We start from the raw sequence: 27616 nt of genomic DNA on the forward strand, positions 1-27616 counted from the left end.
TTATCTACATGATAAATGCCACTTGCTGAAGTGAGACAACCCCTTTAAGGCCTTTTTTTACTCTGTCCAATTGTCTGGCAGATTATTTAGGATGAATGCTCCTTCCTGATAATCTGCCCATGTAAAAGGTGCCGCTGATCACTCATTCATGGGATTAAAGAATTGTTCATGCAGACACCCAAATCATCGTTTGTGGGCAGCACATTGTGCTGTCTAAACAGTACTCTGCTGCCCAGAAACAATGGAGGAGATTTCTTAAAACTGGCTTAGTTGCCCATAGTAACCAATCAGTTTCTACCTTTCATTTTTCAGAGGTGGAATCTGATTGGTTGCTATGGGCAACTAAGTCAGTTTTCCTTTACACTAGTTTGCTAAATCTCCCATGACTCTGTATGAGGCCGAGCGATGGCACTACCTTCCTTCCCAACAATCGCCTGCACTATTGGGCCGCATAAACCGGCCTTTACTCATCAGCCATGTCTGGCTCAGGCCAAGGTCACCTGTCAGGATACAGCTGTATGTGAACCAGCTCTAGCCTACACTGATATGTTGTCAATCAGTCTGGGTGGAGGCTATATATGTAGCAAACAGTCCACTGTGAGAAGTATCAGGTCAGAATAGGTTTTAAGCCTCTGGGTAGAAGTAACCTTGCCTCGACTGCCTGACAGCAGATAGATCTTGAAAATGGTTAAGAATTGAAACTTGAAGGTTTGATGTGATGGACCTGTGTCTTTTTCAACCTATGTAACTAAGCAGAATTCCATTAAAATGTTCCAGAAGCAGGGGAGGGCTGGCAGCCTTAGTCCTGGGGGGAAAATCCAGTCAAGTGGCCCATTTTAGCCCCGCTCATTATTAAAAGCCCCTCCTACATATAATAGGCCACTCCCAACAAACACTGTATAGCTGACATTCTATTGTGGAGGCCTATCTCTAACCATCATACGGAGAGGAGGGGGGGGGGGGGGGGGGGGGGTCTGTCCTGGCTGCACTGCCTGCTTCACATTATACAATAAACAGCAGGCTACTGCCAGGAAGCTCCTCCGCTCTCCTCCCTCCCCAGATCCTGCTCAAGGTTTGTGGTTCCCCCCACCATCTGCCACCCGCCCGTGGCCTGCTGCCCCCCTTGGCCGTCCTCACCCAGCTCTGAATCCTCCTTCTGCAAATGGCAGAAGGTGGAGCCGGAGCATCTCCTCTCCAACTTAGCGCCACATGCCTCTTACATCCAGTGATGTCACCTTTGTTGTAGACGTTCTCTTTCTTTATCTTCTCCATTCAGACCAGACTGCCATGATGATTTTTCTGCCATCTCCCGTCTCTGCAGAGATTGACAAACAGACATTAGTTTCCCACATTTCCATCATCTTCACATCTTCTGAACACCCTTTCCTGCCACCCCCAATACTATACTGCAGAAACAGTCCCTCTGGAAATACTACTACCACACAGATAGTGCCCCTTAAACAATTATTGGCACACAGTGCGCCCAGACACTAATAGTATAAAGATAATGTCCCCCAAAAATAATTGTGCTAAGCTGATACCAGGGTGCCCCCAAAGTAAGTGCTCCCCAAAATCCCACCAATAGAAATAATTCTCTGCCAGAGCACACTTAGTAGTAATAATGCCCCTATAGTGCCCTAGTAATCATGTTCCTCATAGCCCCCCAGTAGTAGTAAAGCTCCCCATAATACCCCCTAGTAGTACTAATTCTCCATATAATATGACAGTACATGAAATACCCCCGCTTAGTGCCCGCAGTTGAGCTAATGTCCCCATAATGTATGCCAGTATAAAATACCCCTATAGAGTGCCCCCAGCAGATGCCCCTATAGTGCTCCTCTCCCCCACAATGTGCCAGTAAAAAATGCCCCTTCTTAGTGCCACCATATGCCCCAATAGTGCTCCACTCCCCCATAGTGCCCCCATAATGTGCCAATACAAAACGCCCCTTTAGAGCCCCCACTTCCCCATAGTGCCCCCAAATAATGCCCATATAGTAACACCAGATGCCCCATAGTGCCGCTCTCCCCTATAGTGCCCCCCCATAATGTGCCAATAATTAAAAAAGGGCCCTTTAGAGCCCCCAGATACCCCCATAGTGCTCCTCTCCCCCATGGTGCCCCCACCAGAATGTGCCAGTAAGAAATGCCCCCATAGTGCCAGCTCCCTCATAGTGCAAGCTCCCCCCCCCCCCCATAGTGCCAGCTCCCCCATAGTGCCTGCGGCCTATCAGAAGAACAGGGGAGGGATACGCCTCTGCCTCCCCTGCCCCACAGCACAGCCATCTGTATCTGCCTGCCGCCACTGCTGCCCACCGCAATTACATCCAGGGCCGCGCCACCCAAGGTGGTTGGCGGTGCGGCTCTGAGGAATAAAAAAAAAATATATAAACATTTGTTTGTTAAAGACGGGCGGCCCAGCGGCCGTTTTTTTAGGGTGGCCTGGGGGGCAATTGCCTCCCTGCCCCCCGGCCCAGCCCGCCCCTGTCCAGAAGTAGGAGCTGAAAGCATCAGGTTTTTTACCATGTAGCATAGTATATCTTTAATACAAATTCAGATTGATTTAGGAGAGTGCAGCTGGTTTACCAGCCTGGCAGATACCAAAACGACACTTTTTTGTCATCGATCAGATCTATAAGCCTTTGGACATGAGCAAGGAACATTTCTCAACACTGAACTGTATAGCGGAGTACTTGCCAAAAGGTTCATGGTTGACGGTAGCTTTCTTAACTCATCTCTGCATTGTATTGTGTCAGATGCACAAATGCAAAAGATGAGGCGTATACCGTACATGCATGTGGAAAACGCAATGAAGAGTCATTTTACTGTGTATCATTTACCTGCTGTCTAGGTAACTCAATAACATGAGCAGACATACTGAATAGATCAGAGGCTTGAGATATCTTATCCATTCTGTCAATGCGTAATCATTGTAAAGGCAAGCCTGACAACATTAGATTGCCAATAAATATGTAAGAATCCTAGCAACATTCTCCTATCGATTTAGTTATGTCTGCTTATGTTATTCATTTGCCTAGACAGCAGGAGAAGGCCTTGTTCACATTTCCATGTCCATTTGACGTCCATGTTTCATCCATAAAGATGTCAGTAAAGTATCCGTGTTTAGTCCGTGTGTGTCTGTTTTTCGCCCTCCATGTGTCCTCTGCATTCCTCGGACACTGCACATCTCCTAGCAGCGGTCAGTGAAAAACGGACCAAAGACGGATGCCATCTGTGTTGTGTCAGTGACTTTTCACGAACCCGTAGACATCAATGGGCGTGTTAGGTCCTTATCACAGACCAAAGTAGGGCCTGTCTCCGTGATTTTTTTCACTGATACATGGGGAGTTAAAAATACTGATGTGTGAACAAGTACAATCAAATCAATGGGTACATGTGCTATCTGCAGAAAATGCGGATAGCACATGTCCATGAAAAACGTAAATGTGATTGAGGCCTAATGGTGCAAGCAGTGGGGATAACAGGATTCTTTGTCTCTGTTTTACACCAAGAAATAAATTATGCAACCAAATAAGAGAAGATTGGACTGCGCCCCCCTGTCAATCAGTCTAGAGTGCATACTGTTGTTATCACAGTTTTAGTCTCTGTTCACACTACTGTAAAAGCCCAAATTCACATTATGGTGATTTTGGCTGAACTGCCATTTTCAGCAGAACTTGCTGATATTCTAATGTGCATGGGGAGATCCCGGCAGATGACGTCGGTGTAGAAAAAAAAATCAGGTGCTTTAAATTTTTGTTCCTTTTGTTCTCCAGGGAGATAAGATGTCAAGAGATGTCTGGCAGCAGCTTTCTCCTCTCTCCCCTTTGAAAATACGTACATATTCGTCTGAACTGAGCATGTATGTGTATGGCGGAGCCAGTAGAGATACAGTGGGATCCATTCTGTTGGGTTTTTGTGGTTGGAAACATGAAAACCTGAGGGACCCATTAGAAGTGGAAATGAGATGTGTCGGGTTCAGTTATAGCTGTCACACAATGATTCCTTCATAATTATTGCAGAAATGTATGCACACAGCCTCACTTACTGGCTGTTGACATGTGCTTTGGGTCTCTGCTTTATCAGCACCTAATACATGTTATCATATTTGGGATGCTTATAGGCATCAGGTATATTTTTAAATAGTTGGATCCTAGTAATTTTAATGGGTTTTGTGGGAATAAAATTATTCCATGACAGGAGAATCAAGAAACATCTAACATAAGTACTATCTGGCAGATATTATCATCTCCTTTCCCTAAAAAGTGTCAGAGAATTTTTTTCAGCGGTCATCATGTCTCTAAACCGCTTTAGGGTCCCTACACACACATGAATTTAGGGCAGGTATTTTTTTAACCAGTATAAAAACCACAATCTACACAAGCATTTCTTTTTATTTTACTACTCGCAGCATTTGCAGCCTTTTTTTGTTGTGGTTGTTCTGGTGTTTTTTGCACTCAGCAAAATAGTAGTACTGAAAAAGCCCTTGTGGGGCATTTCATATTTTCCATAGACCTTCATCTAGCCTCTGGAGCTGGCCTTTATTTTTACTGCAATAAAAATGCTGTAAAAAGCTCTGGTGCAAAAAATGCAAAAGTGCAACCTAAAAACCTACGTACAGTATGAAAGCACCCTATATGGTGGAAATTTCCCCCTTTTTTACCATGCTACATGTGTTAAGAAGTATGAAAGTAATCACAGGGTAAAGATCGATGTGAGGATCATTTATAAATATTCAGACACAGATGATTGTCTTTTTAGCAAAAATATGATGTCCTTTAGACTATGATTATAAAAGTGTATAACATATTTACGTTGCCTTGTGAAACTATCCACCCCCCTTTCTCCTGTTTTGTTCTTATTACAACATGGAATTAAAATGGATTTAAATTTAGATTTTATGTAATGGACAAAATAGTGTAAATTGTTACATTGGAAAGAGAAAAAAAACATTTCAAAATTAAATAGATAATTAAAGGGGTATTCGGTTATTTGAAGTTATCCCCTACCTGCAGGATAGGGGATAACTATTAGACCATAGAGGATCATACTGCTGGGAACCCATCGATCATGAGAATAGGACCACATGGAGCCTCTGAAATTAATGGAGTCGCTAGTCGGGCATGTGCACGGCCGCTCCATTCATTTCTATGGGAGTTCTGGCAACTGCTGTACTCGGCTAGTTCCGAAACTCCCATAGAAATTAATGGAACAGCCACGCGTATGCCCAACCAGCCACTCTATTCATTTCGAAGTGCTCCCCAAGGTATGAGGTCCCAGTTCTCATGATTGGATCACCTATCCAAGGGATCAGCAACCTCCGACACTCCATCTGTTTTAAAACTACAATTCCCAGAATGCTTCATTCATTTCTATGGGAGTTACAAAAATGCTGGGAGTTGCAGTTTCACAGCAGTTGGCGTGCCGAAGGTTACTGACCCCTGCCCTATACTCTGAATAAGTTCAATAAGTTAGGTGCTAACTTTATATGACTGGAATACACCTTTAAATAAAAAAATGAAAAGTCAAGTGCATATGTATTAACTCCTTTGCTATGAAACCTCTAAATAAGGTCTGGTCCAACCAAGTAACATCATAGTTGAATAAGGTCCCCCCTGTGTGCATTTAAAGTGTCACATGACCTGAAATACTGTTCTGAAAGCAAACAACATGAAGACCAAGGGGCTCTCCAAACAGATCAGAGACAAAATTGTGGAGAAGTATAGATCAGGGTTGGGTTATCAAAAAAATAAAAATCCCAAACTTTGAACATCCCATGGAGCACCATTAAATCCATTATGGCTATATGGAAAGAATATGACACAACTACAAACCTGACAAGAGTAGACCACATCCAAACCTCACAGACTGGGCAGTAAGAGCATCAATCAGAAATGATGAAGATGTGCCAAAGATCCCCACAGAGATGGAAGTATCTGTTCATAGGACCACTATAAGCCAAACACTTTAGAGTGTGTGGCTTTATGGAAGAGTGGCCAGAAAAGAAACCATTGAAGAAAAACATAAGAAAACACATTTGGGGTGTGCAGACAGCATGTGGCAGTTTTAGTCAAATGAGACAAAAAATTTACTTTTTAGCAATCATGGGAAATGACATGTGTGGTGTAAAGCCAACACTTCCCATCGACCCAACAGTATCGGTCCTACAGTGAAGCATGGTGATGGCAGCATCATGCCGTGGGAATCAGCAGGGACTGGAGAACTGATCAGGATTGAAGGACAGATGTATGGAAGTAAATACAGGGTAATTCTTGAAGAAAGCTTGTTTCAGTCTGCCAAGGTTTTGAGACTGGAAAAGTGGTTCACCTTCTAGCAGGACAGTGACCCTTAATATATTGCTAAATAGCAATGACAAATCTTTTGTCAGTTATAGTTATATGGCTGGTGCGACTCCTTGCTAAAGCTACAGAGTGGTTTTAAGGGGAAACATTTATTGGAATGACCTAGTCAAAGCCCAGACCTCAATCCAATGGAGAATCTGAGGCATGACATGAAGACTGCTCCGAACCAACACAACCCTTGTAACCTGAAGGAACTGGAGCAGTTTTGGCATGGAGAATGGGCAAAATCCCAAAAGGGTGTTAATAATTTAACATTATATAGTGGCCTTTTAAAATGTCAGTCTTAGTAACAAATGCTGCTGGCATATGATGTGCACATTGTCATGAGTTCATTAGAAATCTATAATGGCAAATGTGCAGGTCATCTGTCTTTTGGCCTACAATGTTGTTAAATGAGTTGGGCCCGGGAGGTCCCACTTGTGGCTTGTCTCCTCCTGACCACACCTCACCAGGTTTTTGTAAAAGTGGCGAATAAGGAGGATAATGGACCAAAAGTTAAATTTTTGGCACAAAATGTCACTTGAGCTAAAATTGTGACTTTTGTACGACAGAAAACTGGAGTACATAGTTGATACATTCTTCCCCCCAGTGTCTAGATGTGCTAAGCTAAAGAGAAATACCCCAAAAGACTTGATCTGTAATTGCTGCACAAAGTGGCTCCACAAAGTAGTTACTTTCAGGGGGTGAATACAGATGCACATTACATTTCTCTGTTTTCAATTGTTTTGTATTACAGTAAGGTTACAGCCTGCCCAAAAATCCAGTTTAATTCCAGGTTGTAATGCAACACCAGAGGAAAAACTCCAAGTGGTGAATCATTTTGCCAAGCGCTGTACATGACGTATGATAGAAGCTTCTCTTCTGGTTATTCTCTTTCAGAAGTTCACCTTGACCCTTGCCGAACGTGGTGCCCTACTGCAGACTGCCAAACGGTATGCCAGGTTGAGTTGGGTGATTCTGGTTTGCCTGTATCAGTCGACTGCCACGTTTGCCATATAACATTTTGTTCTGCATGCAAAAGGACCTGGCACCTTGAGCACGTGTGTCAAGAAAAGCAGCAAGTAGCTGTACAGCCTGAAAAAGGGTAACTTGATTTTTCCAGCACTAATGTGATGAAGGAGTCATTGGAAATTATTGTTTTGTTCCCTGTCCTGGTACAGAGTGATGCTTACTGCTGCATGTAGAACCAGGAGTTGTTGGTAGAGGCTCTTCTGTCTACTATTAACCACCCAACACCTACCTTTCTGTGTAGTCATGTTGCTTTCCTCTGGCTTATTGCAATGTCAGGTTTATGATCCAAGTTAAATACTTTTTATTTTCCTAACCAAATGCAGGCAAGGCATGCTATTTAACCTGTTGTAACCTACTGGATTGCTATTATAACCCAGGCTTTAGCCAGAGGGTAACATTCACATGTAAATGGGTCTACTTCAGTATTAACTTAGCAGTTGCTCACACACTTGTAATTGCTTGTAACTCTGTGCCATTCATATTAATACTATAAAAGGGGATACAGCTCTCAAGATGCATCAAGTACTACTGATTAAAGGGAACCTGCCACAATGAAAATGTGAATTAATCTGCAGGAAGCATGTTATAGGGCAGGAGGAGCTGAGCAGATTGATATATAGTTTTGTGGGAAAAGATTCAGTATAACTTGTATTTTATACATTTACTAGCTGAAGGACCCGGCTTTGCTCGGGTATATTTAATCTATTTCATTTAATGTTTGTGTGTGTGTCGTTAAAAGATATCAACACTATCCACTATAACAGTGACATCTACAGCACCCCACCCCTTAGCACTGACACCCCCACAGTGCCCCGTCCCTTAAAATTGGACCTCCACAGCAGCCCACCCCCTTAACTCTGACCTTTACAGCAGCCTTCCCCTTTAACAGTGACTATCAAAGCATGCCACCTCCTTGACAGTGACCTCCACAGGGGCCCGCCTCCTTAACAGTGGCCTTTAATGGATCGGGTCGTGTCCTTTTAAACAGCTCACTCTAAGACAGCAGCACTGTACTGTCTGAGTGTGATCTGCAGGGAGAAAGTCACCGTCCCTCCCACCCCTGCAGCTGACAGAAGTGGATTTTTAGCTTCATTTTTTCAATCCGCGTTGGCTCAAAGTTGTTGTTTTGAAACAGTTGGAGGGCTGTCAGATTGACATCTCTGTTCTAATAGATTCTGCTCCTGCAAGTGCACTAGAAGTAGAGCTTCACATTGAAGTGCTCTCTGACTGAGCTGCTTCACCACCCCTCCCCTCTGTTCTGAGTGACAGCTGTAGCATCGAACCAGGAGAGTCCTACAGCTGTCACTCAGAGAAGATGGGAGGGACTGTGAAGCAGCTTAATGCACAGAGCACTTCACAGTGAAGCAACGCCTCCTGGGCACTTGTCAGAGTATAATCTGTCAGAATAAAGGTTCATATTCACACTACTCCTGTCCTATTTCGCTTGGCTCCTACCTAGTACTATGAGAAATGTTGCTTGATCACAACTGCAGACAGACTCACTTTAAAGATGATACCTTTAACTTCATCATCACTGTCATTTATTTTATAGAAACATAGAAACATAGAATGTGTCGGCAGATAAGAACCATTTGGCCCATCTAGTCTGCCCAATATATCTGAATCCTATGAATAGTCCCTGGCCCTATCTTATATGAAGGATAGCCTTATGCCTATCCCATGCATGCTTAAACTCCTTCACTGTATTTGCCGCTACCACTTCTGCAGGAAGGCTATTCCATGCATCCACTACTCTCTCAGTAAAGTAATACTTCCTTATATTACTTTTAAACCTTTGCCCCTCTAATTTAAAACTGTGTCCTCTTGTGGTAGTTTTTCTTCTTTTAAATATGCTCTCCTCCTTTACCGAGTTGATTCCCTTTATGTATTTAAAAGTTTCTATCATATCCCCTCGGTCTCTTCTTTCTTCCAAGCTATACATATTAAGGTCTTTTAACCTTTCCTGGTAAGTTTTATCCTGCAATCCATGGACCAGTTTAGTAGCTCTTCTCTGAACTCTCTCTAGAGTATCTATATCCTTCTGGAGATATGGCCTCCAGTACTGCGCACAATACTCCAAGTGAGGTCTCACCAGTGATCTGTACAGCGGCATAAGCACTTCACTCTTTCTACTGCTTATACCTCTCCCTATACATCCAAGCATTCTGCTGGCATTTCCTGCTGCTTTATTACATTGTCCTCCCACCTTTAAGTCTTCTGAAATAATTACTCCTAAATCCCTTTCCTCAGATACTGAGGTCAGGACTGTGTCAAATATTCTATATTCTGCCCTTGGGTTTTTACGCCCCAGGTGCATTATCTTGCACTTATCCACATTAAATTTCAGTTGCCAGAGTTCTGACCATTCTTCTAGTTTTCCTAAATCCTTTTCCATTTGGCGTTTCCCTCCAGGAACATCAACCCTGTTACATATCTTTGTGTCATCAGCAAAAAGACAAACCTTACCATCGAGGCCTTTTGCAATATCGCTTATGAAGATATTAAACAAAATTGGTCCCAGTACAGATCCCTGTGGAATCCCACTGGTAACATGACCTTGTTTTGAATGTTCTCCATTGACTACAACCCTCTGTTGTCTGTCACTCAGCCACTGCCTAATCCACTCAACAATATGGGAGTCCATGCTCAATGACTGCAGTTTATTGATAAGTCTTCTATGTGGGACAGTGTCAAAAGCCTTACTAAAATCTAGATATGCGATGTCTACTGCACCTCCACCGTCTATTATTTTAGTCACCCAGTCAAAAAAATCTATAAGATTTGTTTGACATGATCTCCCTGAAGTAAACCCATGCTGTTTTTCATCTTGCAATCCATGGGATTTTAGATGTTCCACAATCCTATCCTTTAATAGAGTTTCCATTAATTTGCCTACTATTGATGTCAGACTCACTTTTTCCCCCCATGAAAACAGTGCCAAAGGCAGGGCCAGACAGAGTTCTGCCATAAAGATGGGGCTATCTAGATTTTCCCCCTATAGACAGGGCCAGCCAGAGTTCCCCCATATAGATGGGGCCAGCCAGAGTTCCCCCTATAAATGGGGTGAGCCAGAATTACCCTCTATAGATGGAGCCAGGTAGAGTTTCCCCCTCTACAGAAGGGGATAGCAAGAGTTCCCTCCCCTATCATCCAGAGTTCCCGCCTCTATAGACAGGTAAGAATGGTCAGTGAGTTACAAGAGTGTTTTTGAGGGACCTGTGACTGACTTTCCAGGCAATTAGACTCCTGAATATATATACTTCTGGACCCAGTTGTATGATATATATACATAAATGCTTTTAAATACACTCACGCAGACACACCAATCCAGTATGTAACGTTGCAACAAAGTGCAACGCTTCTTAAAGCAGAAAATAAGGTTGGAGTTGAAGTTCCTTTCTCTCATTCTGAGATGTATAATCATATTCACGTTATGTTAAAGGCGGTGTCTTATCAGAGACTACCATTTTTAAAATACTGTAGCCACTGCAATCTACTAATCTTCTGAATTTCTCTGATGACATCCCTACAAACAGCTGAAAATATTCACTCTAAATTTGGAAAAGTTTAACAGCACCGACCTTCCAGGATTTTATTATCCCAACATCTCTTCAGCTGCGCCTTGGGTGACTTTACTACAATCTGTAGTCAGGCAGCCCATGTTCAGCATAGATGGTGCCATAAAATGCTACCTGTAGTTTGGAAGAAGAAATTTGGAGACTTTAGCACCATTATACACTGCCTGTCCAAAAAAAAAGTCGCCACCTGGATTTAAATAAGCAAATAGTTATGAGCCTCCTATTGGATAATTACTGCATGGGCGATTATCTTTCAGCTGGCAACAAGTTATTTAAAGGGCTTCTGTCACCCCCCAAATGTTTTTCATTTTTGGGCTAATTAAAATCTTTATAGTGCGATTTTTCTATATATAGTGCTCTTACATTTTTCTGTGGCTTAGTTTCTTTAAAAAATGCACTTTTATAATATGTTAATTACCTGGCTACCAGCAAGTAGGGTGGTTGCTTGCTGGTAGCCGCCGCATCCTCCTTTAAAAAAAACGCCCCCTCCTCCTGTTGATTGTCAGGGCCAGCGAGCGCTCTCCTCCTTCGGCTGGCCCTGTCTGCGCTCCAAATCTCGCGCCTGCGCCATACCGGTCTTCAGTCGGTGTAGGCGCACTGAGAGGAGGACGCTCGCTCAGCCGCTCCTTCCTCAGTGCACCTGCGCTGGGTGTAGATGTGACGTCATCGGCGCAGGCGCACTGAGGAAGGAGCGGCCGAGCGAGGTCCTCCTCTCAGTGCGCATGCGCCGACTGAAGACCGGTACGGCGCAGGATTTTAATTTGCCCAAAAATGAAAAATTACTTTTGGGGGGTGACAGAAGCCCTTTAACCCCAACTGGTCCAATGAGTTGTTTCTCATTTCTTAAACAACCATCTCGAAAGCCACCTCTCGTGGTCGTGGAAAAGATGTCTGTTTGAGAAGGGTCAAATCATTGGCATGCATCAGAGAACTTCTAAGGAGATTGCAAAAACTACTAAAATTGGGTTAAGAACTGTCCAACGCATTATTAAAAACTGGAAGGATAGCGGGGACCCATCGTATTCGAGGAAGAAATGTGTCGGGGAAAAAAATCCTGAATGATCGTGGCCGGTGATCTCTTAAACATTTTCGTGAAATCAATCGAAGAAAAACAGTAGAACTCAGGGCTATGTTTAATAGTGAAAGTAAGAGCATTTCTACATGCACAATGCAAAGGGAACTCAAGGGATTGGGACTGAACAGCTGTGTAGCCATAAGAAAACCACTAATCGGTGAGGCAAACCAGAAAAAAAGGCTTCAATTTGCTAGGAGCATAAAGATTGGACTCTGGAGCAATGGAAGGTCATGTGGTCTGATGAGTCCAGATTTACCCTGTTCCAGAGTGATGGGTGCATCAGGGTAAGAATAGAGGCAGATGAAGTGCCTACTGTACAAGCCTGTGAGGGCAGTGCTATGATCTGGGGTTGCTGCAGTTGGTCAGGTCTAGGTTCAGCAACAGTATGTGCTCCAAGAATGAGGTCAGCTGACTACCTGAACATACTGAATGACCAGGTTATTCCATCAATGGATTTTTTCTTCCCTGATGGCACGGGCATATTCCAAGATGACAATGCCAGGATTCATTGGGCTAAAATTGTGAAAGAGTGGTTCAGGGAGCATCAGACATCATTTTCACACATGGATTGGCCACCACAGAGTCCAGACCTTAACCCCATTGAGAATCTTTGGGATGTGCTGGAGAAGGCTTTGCGCAGCAGTCAGACTCTACCATCATCAATCCAAGATCTTGGTGAAAAATGTATGCAACACTGGATGGAAAGAAATCTTGTGTCATTGCAGAAGCTTCTCAAAACAATGCCACAGCGAATGGTTGCCGTAATCAAAGCTAAAGGCTTTTTGGGGGGGACAGGCAGTGTATATTGCATCCCACTGAAAATATACCCTATATGGACAAATTTTATTTCATGCACCTCTAAATGGTGTTTCATTTAGTCCCATTGCCACAGGTGTATAAAGTCCAACACCTAGCCTTGCAGTCCGCCTTTACAGACATTTGTGAAAGAATGGGTCGTTCTAAAGATCTTATTGAATTTCATCATGGCACTTTAATAAGATGCCACCATTGCAACAAGTCAGTTCATTAAATTTCTTCCCTCCTAGATATTTCACCATCAACTGTGAGTGGTATTATTGCAAAATGAAAACGTTTAGGAACCACAGCAACTCAACCATGATGACTCAATAACTGCAGAGTTCCAAACCTCCTCTGAGATTAACATCAGCACAAAAACTGTGCACCAGGAGCTTCATGGCAAAAGTTTCCAAGGCCGAACAGCTGCATACAAGCCTTACGTTGCCAAGTGTCAGATACCGTGGTGTAAAGCACATCGCCACTGCACTCGTGAGCAGTGGAAATGTGTTCTGTGGAGCCATGCTTCTCTATTTGGCTGTCAAGACAGTTTAGACAATTTTATGCTTCCAACATCGAGGGAACAGTTTGGAGAAGGCACGTTTGGGTGAGTTTGGTGTGGAAGAACCTGGCACAACACTGGTCCACACACAACACTGACCTAAATCCCATCGTACATCTTTGAGATGAACTAGAATGGACATTGTGAGCCAAGCCCTCTTGTTCAACATCAGTGCCTGACCTCACAACTGATCTGAATTAATGGATAAAAAAATCTCAAAGACAAAGTGGGTCATTTATTAAGAAGCCTACGGCAATTTTTAGCTTAAAAAGGAGGCAATACCACATTTTGCAACAGTTTTGTCGCACAGGTGTTTTTACGTTGTCCTTGCCACTTGGAAGTGACAGGGGCTGGGCCTGGAAAATGTACTAACATTTATGCCAGTAAACAGGTGTAAGACCATCTGCACACGAGTGTGGGTGAACGCACATAAGAGCTGCACAAATTTCCATGTGGGTTAATGTGCATTTCTGCAGCATATCTAATATCTATGTGCATCTAATCCGCACCAAAATCCACTGTTAGAAATGACAGATTTTGATGTGGATTAGATGCGGTTTTGCTGCAGATCTCGCCCTTCCATTGAAAAGGGTGAAATCCGCAGCTAAAACCGCAAACAAATTAGACATGCTGAAGATTTGGAAATCCGCAATGCAGGTCAATATCTGCACAGAATACACTGTAAATCTGCAAAGTGTACATGAGATTTGTTTATTCTCATACACTTTGCTGGTAGTGTAATCTGCACAAACGAAACATGCGTATTCTGCAATGCATGCAGGTGGCCTAAAAGAGGAGTGAAAACTACTCTTCAGGAGCTGGACTAGTTTTTAGTCAAGGCGCACTGTCTGCCGAGGTACACCTAATATACAGACGTGGACAAAATTGTTGGTACCCTTTGGTCAATGAAAGAAAAAGTCACAATGGTCACAGAAATAACTTTAATCTGACAAAAGTAATAATAAATTAAAATTCTATAAATGTTAACCAATGAAAGTCAGACATTGTTTTTCAACCATGCTTCAACAGAATTATGTAAAAAAATAAACTCATGAAACAGGCATGGACAAAAATGATGGTACCCCTAACTTAATATTTTGTTGCGCAACCTTTTGAGGCAATCACTGCAATCAAACGCTTCCTGTAACTGTCAATGAGACATCTGCACCTCTCAGCAGGTATTTTGGCCCACTCCTCATGAGCAAACTGCTCCAGTTGTGTCCGGTTTGAAGGGTGCCTTTTCCAGACTGCATGTTTCAGCTCCTTCCAAAGATGCTCAATAGGATTGAGGTCAGGGCTCATAGAAGGCCACTTTAGAATAGTCCAATTTTTTCCTCTTAGCCATTCTTGGGTGTTTTTAGCGGTGTGTTTTGGGTCATTGTCCTGTTGCAAGACCCATGACCTGCGACTGAGACCAAGCTTTCTGACACTGGCTAGTACATTTCTCTCTAGAATTCCTTGATAGTCTTGAGATTTCATTGTACCCTGCACAGATTCAAGACACCCTGTGCCAGACGCAGCAAAGCAGCCCCAGAACATAACAGAGCCTCCTCCATGTTTCACAGTAGGGACAGTGTTCTTTTCTTGATATGCTTCATTTTTTCGTCTGTGAACATACAGCTGATGTGCCTTGGCAAAAACTTCGATTTTTGTCTCATCTGTCCACAGGACATTCTCCCAGAAGCTTTGTGGCTTGTCAACATGTAGTTTGGCATATTCCAGTCTTGCTTTTTTATGATTCGTTTTCAACAATGGTGTCCTCCTTGGTCGTCTCCCATGTAGTCCACTTTGGCTCAAACAACGACGGATGGTGCGATCTGACACTGATGTTCCTTGAGCATGAAGTTCACCTTGAATCTCTTTAGAAGTCTTTCTAGGCTCTTTTGTTACCATTCGGATTATCCGTCTCTTAGATTTGTCATCAATTTTCCTCCTGCGGCCACGTCCAGGGAGGTTGGCTACAGTCCCATGGATCTTAAACTTATGAATAATATGTGCAACTGTACTCACAGGAACATCTAGTTGCTTGGAGATGGTCTTATAGCCTTTACCTTTAACATGCTTGTCTATAATTTTCTTTCTGATCTCTTGAGACAGCTCTTTCCTTTGCTTCCTCTGGTCCATGTCGAGTGTGGTACACACCATATCACCAAACAACACAGTGATTACCTGGAGCCATATATATAGGCCCAATGGCTGATTACAAGGTTGTAGACACCTGTGATGCTAATTAGTGGACACACCTTGAATTAACATGTCCCTTTGGTCACATTATGTTCTGTGTTTTCTAGGGGTACCATCATTTTTGTCCATGCCTGTTTCATGAGTTTATTTTTTTACATAATTCTGTTGAAGCATGGTTTAAAAACAATGTCTGACTTTCATTGGTTAACATTTATAGAATTTTAATTTATTATTACTTTTGTCAGATTAAAGTTATTTCTGTGACCATTGTGACTTTTTCTTTCATTGACCAAAGGGTACCAACAATTTTGTCCACGTCTGTATGACGAGGCCGATGCCTATGTGCTTCTTCTGGCAGCACATGAGGAAAGCAAAGACCAGCATAAGAAGCTGGTCTTTGATAAATGACCCCCAAATTTTCCCAGAAGAGTGGAAGCTGTTTTAGCTTCAAAGGAGGGACCAACTTTATATTAATGCCTACGGATTGAGAATGGGGTGTCAATATGTAGGTGTCCTAATACATTTATCCATAAAGTGTATTTATCTGTTGCTCTTGTTGCCGTTCCCTAAATGTATTTTTTGCTGCTAACATTAGCCGTATAGTAGACAAAAGAATTCTTGGAACATTCCTGAACACTATTATTTATTCTAGTACAAAGTGTTTAGTACAACAAACTGGTAATTAACTTGCAGGCACGCAACCAGTCTTTCTGGTTTAGGAGAATGGGATCATATTTATCCAATCCTACTTTATTTTTTGATGCACTGGATTCAGCAAGGTGTTAGAATGTGACAAGTTTAGGAACTAGGAATTAGGAAATTTTATATATAATGCTTTTTATGCGTATGTTTTATCACCGTAATTTTATATAGACTCTAAATCATGTTCAATGAAAAAAATGACAATTGTCAGGGAACAAAAGTAAACTGCTTTACCTAGTAAAAACATTTGCTTTATGTGCCGGGGACTGCACTAGAAACTGTAGTTCAAGGCGCTGTTTCAAGAATAGGACATATGGACATAATAGAGGGGTCCCCTGCTCAGCACCATGTCTTCAAGGCACAGCAGAGAAACTGGCAGAGTCTCGGGGGGAATGTATGGCTGGTCCCAGCTTACTTTGGAAACCACCTCCGATTGCCAGGGATTTCAGAAGCCAGACCTGCAGCAATCATCTGATTGCTGGGCCTGCTTTCATTTAAAAGAAGGACATCTTCTTGGAAACTGTCATTAATGGAGATTAAAAGTGCCCTCTGTTTCTATACTGTGACCTGTAGAAGCCCTTATTGTCTCTGCAGTATATGTACTTGGGGTTTATGCATTTTTTGCCCTCCATTAACAGGGTATTGCGGTTATAACAAGTTATTCCCTATCCACAGGATAGAGGATAACTGTCAGATTGATGGAGGTCCTGGTACCCTGTGGAGCCTCCCTGAATTGGACGGAGCGGCTGATTGGAAATGCGCGCCACCGCTCTATTCATTTCTGTGGGAGTGCCGGAGATGGCAGTATTGCAGTTTTTTCCCATCTCTCCAGAAACAGTTAATACAAGTTAATTAGTAAGGTATTTGTACCCCAAAAAAAGTTATGGGTCTTGGAATGTGATGATGAAAAAATGAAAAAAACTGCTTGCCCACTAAGGCGCAAAACAGGCCAGTCACCAAGGGGTTCATTTTAGAAATGTGCTAGAACCATCACTATAGTTAACTTTACTTATAGGTTGGCACAAGAGTATCTGCCCTGGTGTCCCAATCATTGTAGCCCCAGCCCCTTGTGCTGACAGCCAGCCCATGTGGAAACATAGCGATCCTTCAACCAACATGTCCGCTGATAGAGGGGAACGCGATTAGACCTGTTCTTTAGCGGCCATAGAGAACCACTGTGCATGCGCTAGTTACCCAAGCTGTGCGCAGTGTTACTCTACGGAGGCTGCTGTAGCAGAGAATGAATTCACTTATTGATGAATAATTGTAATGTTTTGAGCTGCCTTTCTGAGAACATTATTAATGGAGCTTGTTTTTATTTCCTTTTTCCAGAGTCCTTGTTAGTACAGATGTAGATGCTTGTATCAAGCAGTGTCCTGTTTGTCGTATTTATATAGAGAGGAATGAAGGCTGCGCACAAATGATGTGCAAAAACTGCAAACACACATTCTGTTGGTACTGCTTACAAAACCTTGACGTAAGTCCTCACTTTCATTAATGTTATATTATCCGTTTTTTTTTTTGCATTATATTGATATTCTACATTATTATATATACATAATACTATGTATGGCACAATCGCATATCTTGGAGGAAATGTCAGAAATCAGTATAACTCCCTTATTATATTATTTGTGGGTATCTAGGTACCCATTTCCACTTATCACAGCAACCTAATATTGTGCTGTTTATTTAAAAGACAGATTTCAAGGGATTCATACTTGGATATCCCCCTCCCCCGATATCTCTGTCCATCCTTGACTGACTGCTTCTGTGTTTCTGCCTGTATACACAGCAGCCTTTCAGCCCATCCCAGAGGAAATATGTATAATATGCAAGCCCTTAAAGGGGTTGTCCTGGATTGGTGACATTTGTTTAATAGCACCAAAGTCACATTAAGTGCATATATATATCTGTGTGTTACCTTTATTTTTCTATTGTGATCCCCTGATTGATCAGATCCAAATTGTGAGTGAGGATTCTCTGAATGTGAGTGACGCACCGGGCTCCTTTCTGGAGAGTGAAGCCTCTTCTTCCGCTTTCAAAGGAGCCCGGTGACGTCACAGGCACACAAGAGCGTTCTGCAGAGCGCAGGGAGGGAGGTTAGTAGGCGGTAACTGGCAGCGCTAGTCTCTGGGACGGTGACGTCACCGGACATTCTGGAGCGTTATCCTCTAAAGAAGGAGGCAGAGAACTATACTATACTATGTCGCATTCCATACGAGTGGCAGGAGGCGGAATAGCAATGAGGGGGAGGGATACATGGAGGAGTGGAGACTGCTGGGACATATAGCCTGGCAGCGGCGATGGGACCCACAAGGCAGTGCGGCCACAAATTACATAACCCAGTTTCAGAAATGTAAACATTCGGCGGGGGACATAGCAGCACTGGAGAAGTGCTGAAAATATAAAAAAAAACATAGAGAAATTTCTAGACAAGGTGATATTGCATGTTTAAAAAAATGTTTTGATCCTGGACATATGGTGACAAATCCTTGCTGTTTAACAATTTGCCAATGTTATGTAAAATCTAATCAGGTCTAATTTTATTGTAGTTTTTTTCATTTTTGAAATGAACACCTCCAGCTAAAACTATACAGTGATAGTAACTGGTATAACAATAGAAAACTTTAGGGTAGACCAATACCAGATAAGGCATAACCAGAAATAGTCAGATAAAAACTTTGTACTTCTGATATAGGTGTAGCAAAATATAAAAAATAAAGGTACTAGAAGAATGCAAAGCAAGAAGAGAAAGAAGGAGGGGAGGATGAAAAGAGATAAAATTGATGGACTATTGTTAGAAGGAACTTTAGAATATGTTGACTCATGGCTGATTTGTTGCAGAAATGTCTGAGACTGAAAATGATTCCCATGCAGTTGAATGGGGTTGTTTCTACAGCATTTTCAATGTGTTTCTGCAATCCTGTTTAGAAGTAATCAACAGTTACACATATTTTTGCAACAATTTAAAATTCTTAAAGTTTATGTACAATATAAGGCATCGGCATCCCGGCACTGTGCTACTCACCTAGCCAGTTCCTCTGCTCACCCAATAGTCTGGGCCCACTCACGTTCCTTTCCCTGTCGGTGGTCGCCCTGGCCATCATCTTCAGTATAAACTACAGGCTCTGGCATGCGTGCTTGCTTTCTGCTATTTAAAGTGCTAGTGCACGCTCATGCAGATTCTTCCCAAGCCTATGGCTGGCAGTCCCTGGGTATTTAAGGTCCCTTCCTCAGTAGGAGGGTGCCTGGGCTTTTAGGGTCCTAGTCTCTAGTTACCAGTGAAGGTGCAATATTCTGTTTGACTACCTGTGTACAGAACTCCTGCCTGAAAGCCAACTCTGACTCCAAGCCACCTGCCCTGACCTTAGCCTGTTTCTCGTATTGCCCCGTTACTGTCTGCCCTGACCTTGGACTTGTTTCTCGTATTCCTTTGTAAGCGGCTTGCCCTGACCTCAGTCTGTCACTGGACTACGAAAATTGCCTGAACCCTTGGTGCTTTGCTTCGGTGTCTCTGACCCCCGTGCATCATCTGCCAAATGGACCGGAACTATCTCAAGAGGTATTGGCCTGGTAGATCCCCTGCATCAAAGACCAGATCACTGTATAGGGTTTAAAGGGTGAATACCAGCAGACTGCCAGGATGGTGTCCTTAGAGTTAGCCCAAAGCTAAACCGGTTGGTAGGGACAGTGGGTCCATTCCTACTGCCCATTACACCCAGAAAAGACAGCCCAATTTTGTGCACAAACTTTAGAGATATTTATGTATTGGTCTAGGGAGAGTCACCCCTTTTTTTTTGTTCTTTGTTCGATCTCCTTTTATGTCGGTTGGGAGTAGGACTGGGTAATTAATCAAATAAATTTGATTAATCACAACTTCTAGTGAGCACAATTCTGGATTTGCCCATAATCATGAAATTGAATAAAGCCTTGTCCCTACAGCAGGAGCGAGGATGAAAATGTTTTATTGTGAGGCAGACGCACAGTACATATACGGCTGCCTCACAGGCTGTTGAATGCCGGCTCCCTTCTCTAAGACTGACAATCTCACCCTGGGAAGGCTGAGTGACCACCAGTATTTTTGGCCTTTGCCAACTGTCAACCAACTTTCCCAGACTCCTGAAAGGCAGACCAGTCTGCTTACATGGGAGCACATGCCTAGCTACCACGTCTCTCTGATTGTAGGAGTTTGAGAAAGCTGGGTGACATCTAGCAGTGGCCGTATTGGTGGTTACCCAACTTTTCCAGGTCGAGATATTAAGTCTCATATTCACAATGAATTTGATGTGATACTGGCCTCAGTGCATATGTGATGTGCTATTATTGTGCAAAAGTAGTAAAAAAAGAAATAAAACTATATATATATATATTTGGTATCACCTTGTCCTAAAAGTACTGACCCACAGAATAATAGTAAGCTAATTTGTTCGCATGGTAAACCCTGTAATTTAAGGTGCAAAAAACAATGTCAGAATAGCTTTTTATTTTTTATTACTTCAAAATAGGTAATCACCCAACACCTAAAATGGTGTTGCTAAAAAATAAAATTCATCCTGCGAAAAACAATCCCTTATATGACAACTGGAATGTAAAAATTAAAGTTATGGCAAGTAAATTAAAGAAAAGCAAATTAGATTAAAATCTGCAATTGCCCTTAAATTGAAAAAATCATCCAGCCTTAGTCAAGTGCTATTATTATTTTGTGTTTACTGAATTTACTATATCTGATTGATAGGATTTATCATTTATAGCAATTAAAATGTTTGTTTGACTTTGTCTAGAGAAATATGGTTTGAATTTCTATAGAAATAGGCCACAATTTGGAATGATAGGTAAAACTATAGTGTAGGTCCAGTCAGTGAAACACTTACATGTCACATTTACTGCACTTGGGAACATTCCAGATGAGAACGCGGGTCTGATGTCAGAGGATATCCTGCTTTCAGCTTTTCAGAGAGGTGTGAGTGCAAATAAGCAGAAAATGATAGTGTAAACTTGCCTTATTGGAACCCAGGTTTGTCACTGATGACTGAAGTTTTGGCATGGTGTCACTTTTTTGGAGACCTTACTAAAGTTCTCTCACAGTGTAAACGGGGCTTAGGACAGTAATCGGAAGTAGTTATGCATGAAATACAAAGAACAGCTCACATGGTTTGTTATTCTAGATTACTGCCTGATTAATCTGACCTAGCAACACAAAGTCCAACAATTAAAGCATGAAGCGAACAACTTGCCAGTGAATTATTAACCAGTACTACTGCTTTACAACTTTGTATTGAAGACACCTGATACTGAATTATTTCAACCATACTTTATCAGAGAACTCCACTTTGTAATATACATATTCCAAGTGATTTGCTTGAAGGCTGTGGGCACCTTTTAATATAAATTTTCTTACTATAAAGAAAATTAAGCAACTTAGCAATAATTTTCATTTAAAGTTTCCTATCATATTACTGCTTTAGAATCTGTTTAAAGAGGTTGTGTCACTTGAGCAAATGGCATTTATCATGTAGACACAGAAGGCACTTGCTAATGTATTGTGATTGTACATATTGCTTCCTTTGCTGGATGGATTCATTTTTCCATCACATTATACACTGCTCATTTTCAGGGATTATGACCAACCAACAATCCAGCAGCGGTGGTCGCACTTGCACACTATGGGTACTTATAGTGTCCTATAGTGTGCAAGCACGGCCACTGCTGCTGGATTGCAAATCAGTAGAGGAGTGAAGTTGTGTTAATACATGAGCCAGAGTTCTACTAGAAATTTAACCCCTTCCCAACATCCGCAATATATGGCAGTGTCTGTGAGACAACTGGTCATGAACATTTAACCCCTCAGATTCTCTGGTCATTTGCGACCACGGTATCTGAGAAGAAATTTACTGGAATCAGACTGGTTTCTATGCCTGACCAGCTCACCCACAATGAGATTGTGGAAAACGTTTGGTTGCTATGGCAGACCCGGGCCCTCTAAAGGCTCTCAGATGTGTCATAGTTAAGTTCATATTAACCCATTAAGGCCTGGGCCAGTTCTAATTTTTTTTCTTCCTGCCTTCCAAGACTATTTTACTTTTCATTCACATTGACATATGAGGGCTTATTTTTTGTGGGTAAAAGTTGTATTTTGCGATGGCACTATTTAATTTACCGTATTCTGTACTGATTAATGGGGGGGAAAAAATTGTGTCAAAATGGAGATATAGAATGCAAACATTATTTTTTGAGTTTAATGCGTTTACAGAATTCACTGTGCACTGATATTGATATGAAGGCTTTATTCTGTGGGTCAGTATGACTGCAGCAATTTCCAAATTTATATAGTTTTTATTATGCATTACATTTAAACCCTTAAAGATGCAGCTTGATTAAATGGTTATTCCACCTTTTCAACACTTTTTGGCTCCCGCTTCCTCCCCGCCGGACCTTGTGGAGGGAGACATACTTACCTCCTCCCCGCTGTTCACTGCTTCTCCAGTCCTGGCTTGAACATTTTAATCACAGATTTGAGTCGTGTGCCTCTGCGGCCTTTCCCCCAAGCGGCACATCACTAGGTCACAGAGCTCATTCAGTGGTTTGCTGTGGCAGGCCTAGGAGTCTTCACAAAACCTGGGCTGCCATAGCATCCAATCGGAACAGAACTTTGATGCAGTTTTTGTGAAAAGGCATATAGCAAGAAGGAGACATTACCTTGGGATCTATTTCTGGCTTTGGCTTAGAAAACTAATAAAATATGACAGTCTGAAACCAGCCTAATGATGTTTGTAACGTGTTAAAATAAAGCTCTTCAGAACATGATATATAATAAAAACACAGCTCTTGATTGCATTAGTTGAGTTGTGGTGAGTACAGGAGGGACGCTTCATGTCCTCCTTTAATTGTGGCAATAGTAAATCCGTAAAAAGGAGCACACACTGTATGTCACTGAACACGACTTTGACAGAGCCTGCTCAATGAACAGACCAAAGGTGACCACAGCGCCGAGCTCTGAATTCCCTAAACTGTAACAGAGTCTGTCAGCTACTGCAAACAAACATGAATGATTGCCTAATACCGTGCATAGTTGGAAGTACTTCAAATTTCCATGAAGTGCAAAAGTAGAAGGCTGTGATTCCTGTTTATAAGAATATATTATCAGCTTTAACCTATTCCTGCCCAAACATAACGCCTTATGCCTCACACAGATCTAGGTATATAGGCAGCCAAGTAGCCGTTTTGACCACTGACATACGATCTCTAAATAAAAGAGCAATCCTTGTACAGATCTTAACCTTTTCTCTTATGTACTGTACCAATGGCTCCAAATAACATTTTTCACAGAATAGGAAATCCACATGCCACTTCCCATCCAGCAATAATTCTGCGGATTTCTTTGCATTTATAGTTATTAACTTAGTTATATGTAACTGTCACATATTTTTTTTGCCTCAAAGTATCTCCTCAATGTGTCTAAAATAAAATAAAATATTATAGACAGCTACTTTGTACCCATTTACAGATCCCAGTACATCAGCTAATGGTGGTGGGGAAAGCTAGAATAAATATAAGGACCTTTGTTCTCAGGTGCTATAGCAATCTATGTACAGTATGCTTGGCAAAGTACTCATATTTGGTATCCCTATACAAGTGAGAGTAAAGAGAATTATACTTTTATTAACATTTTGCATAACATAGTTTTATTACATTTTAAAAGAAAAAAGACCCAAAGTAACATTTTTGTTAACATTTTGCTATTTTACCCTAGATTAAAAGATATTGGTACATGGAAGATGCTAAGAAAGGCCTCAGCCAGTGATTGGCTGAACAAGCCTTACCTAGCTTTTTTTTTTAAACATATTCTAGCCTGTTTTTTTTTTTTTACACTCCGAATATCCTTTTAACCCCTTCAGGACCGCCGCTATACATGTACGGAAGAGTCTATTCTTTAAAAATGGCGCTTACTCTGCTCGTGAACGTGCGCCATAGCTGCTGGGTTTCTGCTGTTTTACAAAGCAGACACCAGAAGCTTATGTCAGTGATTTAACCCCTTAGATGACGTGGTCAGTTGTGACCACAGAATCTGAAGCAGCTTTTCCCTGGAGCACATTCCTTATGATAGCCTTGGCCTCTCTAGGAATAGCAATAGTTCCTATGGAGCAATGTCTGCTGCAAGGCTCCATAGGAACATACTGAATGTCCCACAGACTGCATCGGTAACTCATTGCAGTCTATTGGACAAGTGAGCTAACTATTGCACGTTCAAGTCCCCTCAAAGTAAAAAAATAGAAAAGATTTAAAAAATATAAAAAAAAAATATTTGAGTCACCCCCTTTCCCCATAATAAAAATAAACAAGAAAAAATAAAGATCATTGCACCACCGTGTCCCCAAATGCCCACACTATATAAATAAATGTATTTATCCCATACAGTGAATGACATAATGGAAAAAAATTGGTCGATTCAGCCTTTTTTTGTTGCTTCTCCTTCCCCAAAATTTTTTGAAAACTGATCAAAAGGGCAAACACTGTCCAAAATGGTATCCATAATAACTACAGATCGCCTTGCAAAAAATAATCACTCAGGCAGCTCCACATAGGCTTAAATATAAAAGTTATGGAGTCAGAATATGCAAAGCAAAAGTCATTTTCTTTCCCCAAACATTTATATTTTTAAGTACTAGCAGAAGGACCCAGCTTTGCACAGGTATATTTCATCTATTTCATTTAATGTTTGTGTGTGTCATTAAAAGATAATCGACAGTATCCCCCATAACAGTGAACTCCACAGCTCCCCCACCCCTTAACATTGACCCCGCCCACAATGCCCAGCCTTCTTAAAATGGGACCTCCACAGCAACCCATCCCCTTAACTTTGACCTTCACAGCAGCCCGCCCCTTTAACAGCGAGTTTCACAGCACCCCACTCCCTTGACAGTGACTTCCTCAGGGGCCCGCCCCTTTAAGAGTGACCTCCACAGTACCCCGCAGCCTTAACAGTGACCTCCACAGCAGTTGCCCCTTTAATAGTGGCCCCTGCCCCCTTAACAGTGAACTCCACAGTGTCCCCCCCTTTAACAGTGACCTCCACAGCGGCCTGCCCCCTTAACAGTAACATCCACACTGAACTGCTCTTTAACAGTGACCTCCACAGTGCCCTGCCCCTTTAATGCTAGTGCTACACGACGCTTTTTGTCGTGCTACGCGGAATTTTGTCTCAGCAATTTTTATAATGATAGGCTATGGTGTCACACTGCAGTCGCAGCAAGTCACATGTTGCAGTGCAACACCATAGACTATCCTTATAAAAATTGTTGAGACAAAATGTCTGGTGTGACATCAATGTTGCGCGACACATGTAGCAGTGTAGTTGTGCCCTATGTGTCGTGCGACACATGTCGTTGTGTAGCCCTAGCCTAAAGCTGACCTACAACAGTGAAGAAAAGGAATGTGTATACAAAGTTTTGTTGAAATCGATGGTTGCGTTTTTGAGTGATCGCAGAACACCTTCTCTATATATATATATATATATATATATCTCTATCTAGAGAGAGAGAGAGATTAAAACACATGAAAAACTATAGAAATGTGCATTCACTGAAATGAAACTGCCCTGGAGAATGAAGGGAACAGGTCACTATTACAGCATCGGGAACGCCTTAAAAACGAAATCCATAAAACTATGGTGGAATTGTGTTTTTTTTTTTCCCCAATTTTACTCCATTTTCCAGCTTCCCACGACATCGTATGCAATATTACATGGTGCCACTAGAAAGTACAACTTGTCTGGCAAAAAAACAATCCGTCATACAGCTATGTGAATGGAAAAATAACAAAGTTATGGTTCTGGGAATGCCAGGGGTAAAAAATCGAAATACAAAAACTGAAAATCGCCTGGTCCTGAAGGGGTTAAAGAGAACCTGTCACAACGAAGTGTCTTCAGGCAGCATGTTATAGAGCAGGAGGAGCTGAGCATATTTTCCCGTAAAACTGTATATTAGAGATGAGCAGATTTCATGTTATGAAATTCGTTCACGCTTCGTTTGGTGGTAAAAGCAGAATTGCGTTATGGATTCTGTTACCACGTACCATAACGCAATTCTATGACAGAATGCATAATGTTTTTCATTCCGTCATAATAGAAGTCTATGACCTGCATAACGGATCCTTCCTGTTTCCGTTATGCAGGAGAGGACTCCCCTGCATAATGGAAACGGGACGGATCCGTTTTGCAGTCAATAGACTTCTATTATGACGGAATGAATAACGGAATGTCTCTAAAGGCATTCCGTTATGCATTCCGTCATAGAATTGCATTATGGTCCGTGGTAACGGAATCCATAACGCAATTCTGTTTTTACCACCAAACAAAGCGTGAACGAATTTCTAAATATGAAATGCGCTCATCTCTACTGCATATCAATGTGCTCAGCTCCTCCTGCTCTGTACCATGCTGCCTGCAGATTGCAGAGCACTGAGTGATTCTGTACCATTTGTAGGTCTGTGCTTGGGTAACTAAGAGATGTTTGCTTCATGGGAGCTGATAGGACTGACGAGAAGTAGTTTGTTGGCAGGAGAAGTCATTTAAAAAGAGAAACTTAGTAAACAGTTGGTGCACATAAGGATTCAGGAACACTGACAAGTTTTAATCTTTATCTGTGGATATGCCTGATTTATGCAGTGTCGGCTAGTCAAATTTAAAAGACTGCAAACAAAGGTGTCCCTGCCAAAGATCATGACTGTTCCCATTGTTACCGAACTTCAGCAATCAGCTATATTGAGCATCTGCATCTTACGAGACATATTTATTTGCTTTTCAGAATGATATTTTTCTACGGCACTATGACAAAGGTCCCTGCAGGAACAAACTGGGACATTCTAGAGCATCAGTTATGTGGAACCGGACACAGGTAATTGATCCAATGATTTGTATTGTTTGTACTAAAACCTGTACGTACAGTATGTTAACAATAAGGTCAGAATTCCTTCATTCCCAATTTTTTAAAAAAATAAAAAACAAGACAGAAACTGTTTTATTATACCTATTGTGGACACTTTTGACACATTTTATAAATCAGAACACAGGTTACAGTTAAAGTTTTTCAGCAATAATTTCATTAATGCACAAGTTTTTAAAGAATTATTTTTAGTTTTAGTTTTGGTCCAGATTTTACTTTAAAGTCTATACTGAAATTCACAACCGTTGCGACGTGTTTTTGACAAAACACAGCACGATCTAGGAAAGTTGGTTTTTCAAGCATGTTTCCCTCTGGGATCTTAATAGGCATTAAAAGACACTTGAAAAATGCCAGTTTAACCCCTTAAGGACCCTCACCGTACATGTACGGCAATGGTGGACGTGA

The 27616-nt window shown here is 41.9% G+C and overlaps 1 protein-coding gene across 1 annotated transcript in view; it reads left to right on the plus strand.

The window, feature by feature from the left end:
- The window catches only part of RNF144B (ring finger protein 144B), a 62184-nt gene that overhangs the window by 29004 nt on the left and 5564 nt on the right, over positions 1–27616 (plus strand). Inside the window, exons 5-7 of the mRNA XM_044294717.1 lie at positions 7241–7445; positions 17601–17745; positions 27074–27163. Coding sequence (XP_044150652.1) covers positions 7241–7445; positions 17601–17745; positions 27074–27163 — 440 coding nt within the window. The remainder of the gene's footprint in view (positions 1–7240; positions 7446–17600; positions 17746–27073; positions 27164–27616) is intronic.

Source organism: Bufo gargarizans, chromosome 5 (genome assembly GCF_014858855.1).
Source record: "Bufo gargarizans isolate SCDJY-AF-19 chromosome 5, ASM1485885v1, whole genome shotgun sequence".
Classification (NCBI taxonomy): Eukaryota; Metazoa; Chordata; class Amphibia; order Anura; family Bufonidae; genus Bufo; species Bufo gargarizans.